Source organism: Lepus europaeus, chromosome 2 (genome assembly GCF_033115175.1).
Source record: "Lepus europaeus isolate LE1 chromosome 2, mLepTim1.pri, whole genome shotgun sequence".
NCBI classification, from domain to species: domain Eukaryota; kingdom Metazoa; phylum Chordata; class Mammalia; order Lagomorpha; family Leporidae; genus Lepus; species Lepus europaeus.
Window position 1 is genome coordinate 11,629,918 of NC_084828.1, and position 12,017 is coordinate 11,641,934.

The 12,017-nt window shown below is 48.6% G+C and overlaps 1 protein-coding gene across 1 annotated transcript in view; it reads left to right on the forward strand.

Moving 5' to 3' along the window:
* Positions 1 to 2,165, forward strand: part of TMEM50B (transmembrane protein 50B) — a 46,680-nt gene extending 44,515 nt beyond the window's left edge. Inside the window, exon 7 of the mRNA XM_062205918.1 lies at positions 791 to 2,165. Within this exon, the coding sequence (XP_062061902.1) occupies positions 791 to 836 (46 nt within the window). The 3' untranslated portion in view covers positions 837 to 2,165. The remainder of the gene's footprint in view (positions 1 to 790) is intronic.
* The last annotated feature ends 9,852 nt before the right edge of the window (positions 2,166 to 12,017 follow it).

Sequence of the window (12,017 nt, forward strand, 5' to 3'; positions counted from 1 at the left end):
TGGTTGAGCTCAAATGCTTAGGACTTCAATTATTGCTTATCGGCTGATGAGTCACAGATGTCCTTCCGGGAGTGAACCACTTATCCAGACTCCTCTTACATCCCTTCTTTGCTGACATTTCAAACCCATCCCTCAGCATGCCCACAGCTCAACCCCTGGTCTCTCAGTGTGCTAGCTTTTCTGCCTCCCTGCCTCCTACTCTGCTGATAGAATTCTCACCCTTCCCAGGAAAGCCTTCCCTGACCTCTGCCTAGGTCGGATCTATCCTTGTATTGCACTCTTATGATGCTATGTGCCTCTCCTTTATAGCACTTATCTGCAGCTGACATTCTACATGTATTTACTAGATTATCTCCCTCACAACTGTTAGTTCCATTAGGGCAGAGATCTGTCTGTTTTACTCTCAATCACATCTTTGCTCTTTGCCAGGAGCCTGGTGCATAGCCAGTGCTCAGGGCACTGTCATTATTTGTTAAAGGATAGAAGAATTACAGCCTGAGCTGCTTTGATGTTTCAGTGGCTGTAGCTCAGGTGTGGTAGACTCCTAGAGATGTAAAATGGCCCTGTGTAATAATTTTCCAGGCTTTAAGAACGAGTACTTAATTAAGCTCAGCTGTTAGTTAACAGCTTTACAAAGTAAGAAAATTCAGACCAGTAGCACCATGATCTTTAATTTCATTTTTAAAATTAAGGGGATCGGGGAGGTACCTGTGAAAGCTATGGAGAAAATGAATTCTGTGTTGCTTCCCCATATACTATTTCCTCATGACTTGTTTCCATATCTTTCTAGCACTCTGATCTACAAGTTTGGAAGAACTGAAGAGCTATGGACCTGAGATTGCTTCTTAAATCACGTTTTCCTTTTGCTATTTTCTATTTGTAGATAAGTTTTTATTTCTCGCTATGATTTACACATTGCCAAATGGAATGGATTGTACACTCAGTTTTGTTTCTTTACCTTTTTATGCCCTGAGTTTTGAAATAGTTTTATGAACTCTGTCCTTTTTTTCATTGACCAGACTGTTAATATGTACATAATATAAGACTACTTAGGTTGGATAATGACTGTCGGTTTTTTATTCCTCAGACTTTAAGCTTGATCCCTTCCCTGAGCCAGGGTTGTGTCATCTTGTCCTGTGGAGGTGACTGCTCTAACGTCTCTCTCTGGTTTCTGAAGCTGTGCAGAAACTATTGCTCCATGTATCTGGAAAAAGCTGTGAGCCATTAAAAGAGGCATTTCCACAAGTTGTAATTTATTTTGGCTTAAAAAGGAGAATTTTTTTAAAGGAAAATGTGTTATTATGTGTTCAAGAAGTGGACTTTTATGTGAAGATTTTTTAAATGCCTGAAGGAGAGCTTTTGAAAGCCTCTTTTAAAAAGAATTCTTCTAACACGGCTTTGTTTGAGAAGGGGTGGTCCGTGATGGAGTTCGCTCAGCTTCTCCTGGCCAGTGGAAGCAGGCTGCAAGGCAGCTCAGCCACAGGCTCTCCTAGGAGCAGCTCATGCAGTGTCCTGGGGCTGTCCCTGGGCCGCCCGGCCTTGTCTGATGGCACCCAGGAGCAAGCACATGTGAGACAGCATGGCTCCTGTAACACAAAGTGGAATAATTAGTTTAAAGATAAATCACTTCTTCCCAAATGGAATTATTATAACCTTGTAAAAACAAAAGTAGGCATTGCATCCAGTTGTTATGACTGCAAGTCTCTTTCTGCTCTAGCTCTCAAGCGCTGGGTGAATGTTTCTGTGAAATACATCTTCAGTTTGGAAGTTCACACTCCAATCAGAAACCTCTTCCACAGAGTTTGAAATACCATGTTTGTACTCTGTGCGTTCCTGTGGGCCTTTATGGCTGCTTCTGCTCTCTGGATTTGTGTTGCACTTCTTTATGGAGCTTTGTGTTGTAGCCAGGAGACCAGTGGTGGTCTACGCAGCTCCTAGTGTCAGCCTTAGTCTGCAGCCTGCGCTCCTCTTACTGTGCACAGCTAATGAAGCAGCTGCCGAGTGCTGTGCCTTTGTCTAGAAGCCATCTTGTTTGATTACTTCTTTCCTTGTTGTTATTTTTTGCTCAAAATTATCAGTACGCTTTGTCTTGCATCCAGTAAACTGTAAGAATATTTACTTGTTTCCATTGTCATAGCCTGTTGCAATAAATATTATTTCTCACACACTGTAATATTGTTCAGTTTTTTGGAGAAACTGAAGCATAAAAGTTGGTTTGTCGTTTATTTTTCCATTATTGAGGTAGACCTGATTAAAGAAAGACTTCTTTTACATTTAACTAATTATTTGAAAGTCAGAGAAACCAAGACAGATCTTCCATCCCCTGACTTACTTCCCAAATGCCCTCTACAGCTGAGGTTGGGCCAGGCTGATGCCAAGAGCCTGGAACATTTGCAGGGAGCTGGACCAGCAGTGGAGCAGCCGAGGCTAGAATTGGCACCCATGTGGGGTGCCAGCATTGCAGGACACAGCTTATTCTTGCTGCATTACCATGCTGGCCCCCGTGTTCACTCATAGAAAAAATGGAATCCTTAATAATCACTTAAAAACACGATTCACTTAATAGAGTTCTTACCCTATACAGAGTCAGCAGCTGTTGAATCTGAGTGTCCACTATTACTAGAACATTCTATTTGATTACTTAAATTTAAAAAATCAATCATTTGGGAGACAGCATGACAAAGAAACAGAGAGCTCCTATCTATTGACTCATTCCCTAGGTGCCCACAAGTGGAGGTGGGCCAAAGCTGGGATCCAGGAATGCAATCCAGGTCTCCCATGTAGGTGACAAGAACCCAATAACTTTGAGCCTTCACCTGCAAGCTTGCAGGAAGCTCAGATGTGTATCAAACCCAGACACTCCAGTGTGGGATGTGGCCATCCCAAACCGCAGCTGCACCACTGGCAAATGCCTGCCCCTTATTTCTCTTTCCCTGAGATCCCTGTATTCCTTGTGTTGTTTTGCCACTGATGAAAAACACAGGTGATATTTTTCCATTATATAACTTTTTTCTCTATAGAGAAGACATTGAAAGATGGGTGATCTGAAGCGGTAATTTGACCAGTTGAGCAAGAATCCCCAAGAGTGTTGGACCTAGATGCTCTGAACCCATGTTCTCTATGGGTTTTCCTGATGGAAAGAGTGTGGCCTTGTTTCCTTTTAACTCTGGAAATGACTCTGAATTATTGTCTGCACATATCCTCGAATGATCAAGAGAGTCCCAGGGATACAGATAAATTTGCCAGTAGGTAAACTTAAAAATGTGAAATCTGAGGACTGGAGTTGTGGTGTAGTGGGTTAGGCCACTGCCTGTGACACCGGCATCCCATATGGGCACTGACCCAAGTCCCAGCTACTTTACTGCCAATCCAGCCTCCTGCTGCTGCTGGCCTGGGAAAGCAGCCAGAGTTCCCTGACACCCATGTGGGAGACCCAAAAGAAGCTCCTGGCTCCTGACTTTGACCTGAGACCCAGCCCTGGCAGTTGCAACAACATGGGGAGTGAACCAGCAAATGGAAAACCTCTGTCTACCTCCCCCCTGCCCCGTGGCTCTGCCTTTCAAATAAATAAATAACTAAAAAAAATAAAATTGCAGAATCTGAGTAATGCAGAAACTCGTAACTAAGGGGCTGTTACTGACTTGTTTTCCTTTCACATAGTCTTACTTGTTCGTCATTCCTGTTTCGACCCGTCAGTCAGTACTGTGTTGCCAGCCTAATCATTGGCTAGGCCCTCCATCACAGTGTCGTTTTTCCATTCCACGCTGATAGCTAACATTCACCGAGAACGCTCTGTGATCCGCATATTGCCTCCTATAATTCTGACAGTTTGGAGGCAGGAGTGGTGGTACAGAGACGTTGAGGAACACGCCCTCAGGTTGGGGGTCATGGCTCAGACTTTGCCTGTGAATCCAAAGCCCTGCTCTTCACTGAGCTGGTCACAGAACACGGATGATCTCTTTAGAACCAGGGAGGAAGTGTGTGTCAAAGAAGGGTGGGAAACCGTGCACTGAACTAGGTCAAAACATCCTCTTTTCCTGTAAAGTTTTCTCTTGATTACTTGAGAGACAGACAGAGCTCCTGGTTCCTGGCTCATTCCCTGGGTGCCTGCAGGGACTGGAGTTGGGCTAGGCCAAAAGCAGGAGCTGGGAGCTCAGCCCTGTCTCCCACATGAGCGCCAGAGACTCCAGTAGGACATACTAGCAGGAAGCTGGAGGGGGAGTGGGGCTGGGACTTGAATGGAGGCAGTCTGCTGTGGGATGCCGGGGTCCTGTAGAGTTCCCTAGCGCTTTTTCTTTTTTTTCTTTTTGACAGGCAGAGTGGACAGTGAGAGAGTGAGAGAGACAGAAAGGTCTTCCTTTTTTCCGTTGGTTCACCCTCCATTGGCCGCTGCGGCTAGTGTATCTCGCTGATCTGAAGCCAGGAGCCAGGTGCTTCTCCTGGTCTCCCATGGGGTGCAGGGCCCAAGCACTTGGGCCATCCTCCACTGCACTCCCGGGCCACAGCAGAGAGCTGGCCTGGAAGAGGGACAACCAGGACAGGACCGGCGCCCCGACCGGGACTAGAACCCGGGGTGCCGGTGCCCCAGGCGGAGGATTAGCCTATTGAGCAGCGGCGCCGGCCCCTAATGCTTTTTCTAAGTGCATTACAGGGTTGGAGGAGAGGTGTCAGTTAATACGGTGCCTTCTGTACTTGAGGTTTGGAAGTTTACCTCCTGAAGCACTCTGAGAAATGGATTCTCGGGAAACTGCTGCTGTGGTGGCTGTAGATAGAAGAAAGGGGATTAACAAAACAAGAGGGAAATGTTTAGGTGGAAAGCACTGGCCTTGGGCCGACTCTGACCAGTGTGAGTATGGGAGAATAAAGCTGGCGATGAATAACAGTTGGAAGGATCCTCCCAGTTGCATGGTCACTAGGGACTCTGGATTTGGAGTTGGGATCTTGAGGGAGTGTGGGTTTATGTTTAGGTTGGTTAACTTCTCATTCTGGCACTGCCACTGATGTATGTGGCTCTGAGACTGTTTCCCTAACTGTAAATGTGTTCGAGAATTAACCGGAGGAAAAGCCTCGCTAGTTCTGGAAATAATGAACGATCAATAAATGTGGGCCCTTCTTATCTTGCCTGATGGCTTTCCTGGAAGGGGTGTTTCTTCACCGGATGGCTTTTTAGCTTATGGCCACAAGGTGGCGCACCACATTAAGAAAAACAAGAGTCCCAAGTTAGTGTTTTTTTTTTTTTTTTTTTTTTTTTTTTTTTTTTTAATTAATTTATTTGAAAGAGTTACACAGAGAAGGAGAGGTCTTCCATCTGCCGGCTTACTCTCCAATTGGCTGCAACGGCCAGAGCTGTGCCTATCTGAAGCCAGGAGCCAGGACCCTCTTCTGGGTCTCCCACGCAGGTGCAGGGGCCCAGGGACTTAGGCCATCCTCTACTGCTTTCCCAGGCCATAGCAGAGAGCTGGATTGGAAGTGGAGCAGCCAGGACTCGAACCAACGGCCGTATGGGAATGCTGGCACTGAAGGCGGCAGCTTTACCTGCTACACCACAGCGCCAGCCCCCTCAGTTTGGTTTTGTTTTGAGCCTCTTGGTGCTTATTATTTTGTAGCAATTTTATCACAGATTAAACCATTCCACATAGGGACGTTTGGTAAGTCAACTGTATATATTTACTTCCATAATACAAATTGTATATTTAGACGCTGATTAACTTTTTACTTTGAAGCACCTTGGGGGTCTAAGAGAAGGCACCAAAGAGCACAGAGAACTCATGCATAAGGTTCAGGTGTCCCAGATGGCGCCGTTTTCCCACACTGGCTTTTTTCCCAAATATTTACATTGCCTCTTTACCCTTGAATACTTGTGTGTATGTTTTCCTCAAAATATGACTGAAGTAAAATCCCAGAACCAGGATCCAGCACTATGCACCTTCTTCAGATGGCGCCAATTGCCCTACTAGTTCACTTTAAAGAAAAAATCTTTTTTTCTGTTCTAGGGTCCAACCCAGGGACACACGTTGCATTTAGTTGTGATGTCCTGCTAGTGTCTCTTGAATTTAGAACAGTTCTCCAGTGTTTGGCTTTTGTGAGTGGGCATTGGAACCGGGGCACCTGTAGTGGCTCTTGTTAACTGGAAGATCCAAGTCTGATTGAAGAATCAAGGTTATTCAGTGAGTCAGACTGAGGATTCGAACCCAGAAACCACAGGGCAGATGCCCAAGTTATCAGCCTGGTTTCAGGTTTTATACTTTTCTTATGGGTAAGTACATGCATTGCATCAGGTTTAAAAATACAAATTTATATGTGTTTATGAATCACATTGGAAATCAAAGGACGCCTCAATGATAATTGAACACTTGGTGATAGCTAAGACTTGACTTTTTAAAACAAGATTTGTTTATTTGAAAGGCAGAGTGACAGAGAAAGGAGGGACAGAGAGAAAAAGAGATCTCTGTGTGCTGGATCACTCCCCAAATGGCTTTAATGGCCAGGTCTGGTTCAGAAGCCGAAGCTAAGAGCCTGGAGCTCCTTCCAGGTCTTCCACGTGAGTGGCAGGGGCCTAAGCATTTCGGCCAACTTCTGCTGTTTTCCCAGGTGAATTAGCAGACAGCTGGACCGGAAGTCGAGTAGGCTGGACTCGGCCCAGCACCCATTTGTGATGCCAGCCGCACAGGTGGTGCCCTAACCGGCTGTACCGCAGCACCGGCCCCAACTTGATTGCTGAGGAAGGAAGAACATGCTGTTCCCACACTCATCCCCACATGGGATGTGCTCTGTACGCAGGGGGAGGCACACAGCGGGATCATGAATCACCTCCTACAAGGCCCCACGACAAGCGCTCACCACGCCTTCCTAAGGAACCGTACACGCTTCTCTGCCGGTGGCTGAGGTTTCCGTGGGCACGGTTGAGGTTTGTTGAGAGGCCTTGTTCGTGGGGGCGTCAGCAGCAGGGACGGCATCCTGGCTGCCTGAGGCCTCTTCAGGTTCAAGTTCCACAGCACCTGTGTTCTGTGTAGGCAGACGGCAGCCCAGGGGCTGTGCAGTGCACAAAGTGCAGGAGTGTGTTCGTGGCCTTGGCTGCTGCTGTCCACATCTTTGTAGTGGCATGGGGCTGGCCACTTGAGAAGCGTTTGGGGCTCTCTGGAAGGTACACACTTGTACTGAGGCACACAGCAACATTTCAGAACGAAGCATACTGGTTTAACTGCCTAATTGAGGTTTGTGCCAGGTAAGATTGTACCTGCATGTGTACCATGACCTCACAGTCCTGCCTGGATGATTCAGCTCTTTTAGGATTTAGGTCCTCTCAAAGGCACTTTTTTTTTTCTCCCCAAAGATTTATTTTATTTATTTGAAAGGCACAGAGAGAGGGAGAGACAGAAGAGAGAGATTTTTCATCCTCTGGTTCACTCCCCAAATGGCTGCAAAGGCCGGGGCTGGGCCAGACTGAAGCCAGGAGCCAGGAGTTTCTTCCGGGTCTCCCACATGGGTGCAGGGACCCAAGGACTTGGGCCATCTTCCACTGCTTTCCCAGGTGCATTAGCAGAGAGCTGGATTGGAAGTGGAGCAGCTGAGAGGCTGGCACTGCAGGTGGCAGCTTAACCCATTAACTCTACAACACCAGCCCCTTGTATGCTTTTCTAGTACAAAATACACTCATTACTCACAGAGAATATGGCAAATGTTTTTATTCACCAAGGGTGCAAAAATGAAGTGAGTTAAATGACTGTTTACATTTATTATACATTGTTATTCATGCAACTGCCGCAGCCATGTATGGGCCGGGCCAGGCCAGAGCCAGCAGCGGGAAACCCCATCCTGGTCTCCCACATGGGTGGCGGGCCCAAGCACTTGGGCCATCATCTGCTGCTTTCCCAGGATGCATCAGCAGGGAGCTGGGTCAGAAGCGAAGCCACTAGGAATTGAGCCAGCATTCACCTAAGAGATGTTGGTGTCACAAGTGGTGGCTTAGCTTGCTGCACCACCACACCTGCCCCTTTGCCATTTATTTTTGATGATGAAGGAGCCAGAGAAGCCCAAGCCACCTGCTTCTATACTAGGATGAATTTCTGGGCTGTGTCATTCTTCATTTTCATACAGCGCTGGCGACTTGCCCAGACCGGAACTCTCTCCCAAGCAATGGCTGTCCCGGGACCCTCTGTCCCACATCCTCCAAGTGCAGCCAGCTGTCTTCCCTCACCACAAACTGGAAACAGGAAGAATCCACTCCGACTCCATTCCTGGGGCATAGCCCTGGGGGGAGCTTCACAAGGTCAGCAGGGGGGGAGCAGCTTGTTCGCAGTAGCCCCTTGTGAGTGCTTCAGGGAGAAGCCTCCTGGGGGTCTTCCTGGTCTTGTTAGCCAGGGACAACACTTAAGCATCTCTCACTGGCCAGTGTCCTTCTCAGGGAATCAGAGCGGTGAATGGAGGGGCCAGACTCAAGATGGCATTGCCACAGTGTACCGTCACATCCTGATTTCCATGACACAGGGGCGGAACCTTGCGTGAACCTGAGCGAGAGGAGTGGGTCTGTCTGCTCCTGTGCAGTGAACACTTCATTGTACAGGTCGGGGATCCTCCAACTTTCTGGAAAGGGCCAGGTAGCAAGTATTTAGGCTTTGTGGGCCACACAGCAGCTGTTGGAACTGCGCACTTCCTGCCTTACGGTACATGCAAAAACAGCCATCGACCAAGCACAAACAAACGAGCCTCACGGATTTCTTATGGACACTGAAATTTGTATTTTATACAATTTCCAGGTGTGATTTTAAAAAGTGATTTAAAGGGCCATTTTTTGGCACATGGGGTAAGGCTGCCCCCTGCAATGCTGGCATCCTATATAGGTGCTGATTCAAGTCCCAGCTGCTCCACTTCTGATCGCTTCCCTGCTAATGGCCTGGGAAAACAGCAGAAGATGACCCAAGTGCTTGGGCCCGGTCATCCTCATGGGAGACCGGGAAGAAGCCCCTTGTTTCTGGCTATGGCCTGGTTCAGCCTTGGTCATTGCAGCCATCTGGGGAGTGAACCAGTGGATGGAAAACTTTCTCTCTCTCTCTCTCTCTCTCTCTCCCTCTCCTTCTTGCTCTGTGTAACTCTGACTTTCAAATAAATAAACGAATCTTTAAAAAGAAATTAAAATCCCAAGTTAGTGTAAGTATTAATCCATAGATTAGTCATTTACTGTAGAACACAGAATCAAGTATTTTTGAGAAATGCCATAGGGGCCTGTGTACGGCAGTGGGTTAGGCTGCTCCTTGTGATGCTGGCGTCCCATGAGTGCCATTTAGAGTCCCAGCTGCCCAGCTTCCAGTCCAGCTTCCTGCTGATGTACTGGGAAGGCCATAGCGGACGACTCAGGGTGTTGAGCCCCTCCACCCATGTGGCAGACCTGGATGGAGCTCCTGGATTCTGGCTTCCACCTGGCTCAGCCCCAGCTGTTGTGGCCATGTGGAGAGTGAACCAGCAGAAGGATGATCTGTCTATCTGTCTCTTTCAAATCAATAAATCTTTAAAAAAAAAAAAAAGGAAAAAATAACCATAAAAAAGGGAGTACCTTGCCTGTTTTGCTAATTCTTGTTCTTTCCCCTTGAGCTGTAGCCAGCTGCCAGCCTGCTTGTGTGTTTACTGGGTTTGAGTGGGAAGAGGGCCTGTTATACTGGACCCCAGAGGTGTCTGCACATGCCCAGTATGTTTGAGTATTGGTCAAAGCAGTTTGGTGTTAGCACAGCCCTCCCCTAGGGGGAAAGTCTTAGGGAGCCTGGCTTCCCCCAGAAGTACCTGGATATCAAGCTGGTCCTGCCCTGGAGTTGGCTCTGAGTTGGCCACACTTAGCCCCTGTCTCCAACCAACACGGGTGCTTTTCTGGGCTTGAACTACAGTCCCTTCCTGCCTCGGGACAGTGGATCAGTTCCTCTCTGAACCCAGTTCAATCTTTTCAGAATATGGTCTTCCAGGTTGTCTCTGAAAAGGTCTAACTCACTTTTTTTAATATTTATTTTTTATTTATTTGAAAGGCAGAGTTACAGAGAGGAGAGGCAGAGGGAGAGAGAGGGGGAGAGAGAGAGAGAGAGAGAGAGAGAGAGAGAGAGAGAGAGAGAGGAAGGGGGGGGGGTCTTCCATCTGCTGGTTCACTCCCCAAATGGCTGCAATGGCCAGAGCTGAGCTGATCTGAGGCAGGAATCAGGAGCTTCAGGGTCTTCTATGCAGGTGCAGGGGCTCAAGGACTTGGGCCATCTTCTTCTGCTTTCCCAGGACATAGCAGAGAGCTGGATTGGAAGTGGAGCAGCCAGGACTCAAACCAGCGGCCGTATGGGATGCTGGCACTGAAGGCGGCAGCTTTACATGCTACGCCACAGCGCTGGCCCCTAACTCACTTTTAAGCAGGGGCACATAACTGAGCTCCCTCCTCATACCCCACATAGGAGTGCCAGCTTCGATTCCTAGCTCCAGACTTTGGGAGGCAATAATGATAGCTCAGGAAACTGGGTTTCTGCCACCCACCTGGGACACCTGGATCAAATTCCGGGCTTCTGGTTTCAACCCTGGCAGGGGACCAGTGCAAATATTTGGAGAGAACCAACAGATCGGAGCTCTGTGTGTTTCTCAAAAAAATAAGTAAATTTCATCTGTACTGAAGAGGTACTTTTTTTCTTGTGTGTAGACGATGCAGTATAACTAGGCAGCATTTATATTTTATTAGGTATTATATGCAATCTAGAGATGATCCTAAGTGTGTGGGAGGAGGTATGTAGGTTCTGTGCAAGAACCCTTCCATTTCGTATAAGGGCCTTGAGCATCGTGGCTCTTTCGGTATCTGAGTGGGCCCGCAGATCCTGAGGGCTCCTCCCCCACCGGATTTCATGCAGTGTTCCATCAGAGGAAGCTCTGTGTCTGAAATGTCCTGAAGGACCCGAGCTGAGTGGCTACATTCTCCATATACAAACGCTTCCTCCAGAAGTGTCCCAGTGCAAGGTGCCCTTAATAAAACAGATGCCTTGCCCGAGGTCTTGCACGCACGGGGCTGGGGCTGTCCGTGCAACTCCGGCAGGGTACACAATCGCTTAGAAAGTTGGCCAGTTTCTTACCGGCAGAGCAGACCTCCAACAGAGGGAGAGCGTGTGGCCCCATCAGCTCGGGCTGGAGCTCCATAAACTTCCGGACAGCATCTGCTCTTGCAAAATAAGGTGTGGGTGGGCGGCTCCTCCCTGAAGCTGACCGCACGGCCACTGTGTCCCTTTGTGCGGAAGGTGAGGGGGCATCTACACTCTGACTTCCCAAGTGAGTTTTTTTTTTTTTTTTTTTTTTGATAGGCAGAGTGGACAGTGAGAGAGAGAGAGAGAGACAGAGAGAAAGATCTTCCTTTGCCGTTGGTTCACCCTCCAATGGCCGCTGCGGCCAGCACACCGCGCTGATCTGAAGCCAGGAGCCAGGTGCTTCTTCTGGTCTCCCAAGCACTTGGGCCATCCTCCACTGCACTCCCGGGCCACAGCAGAGAGCTGGACAGGAAGAAGAGCGACCGGGACAGAATCCGGCGCCCCGACCGGGGCTAGAACCTGGGGTGCCGGCGCTGCAGGCGGAGGATTAGTCTATTGAGCCACAGCACCGGCCCCAGGTGGGTTTTACAAATGCATCCTTTGAATGAAAGAGTCCCCCCCGCCAGCACTGACGTGTGTGCTTGGTGGATAACACCACTGTCTACTGGCTGATGCTCTTCAGAGCCCACACATCCCTGCCTCAGCGAGCAGAGACTCCCTGCAGAAATGAAGTGCAGGGGCCGGCGCTGTGGTGCAGTGGTTTAAAGCCCTGGCCTGCAGTGCCGCCATCCCATATGGGCGTCGGTTCGAGACCCGGCTGCTCCACTTCTGATCCAGCTCTCTGCTATGGCCTGGGAAAGCAGTAGACGATGGCTCAAGTGCTTGGGCCCCTGCACCCACCTGGAAGACCTGGATCAAATTCTGGGCTTCTGGTTTCAACCCTGGCTGGGGACCAGTGCAAATATGTGGAGAAAACCAACAGATTGG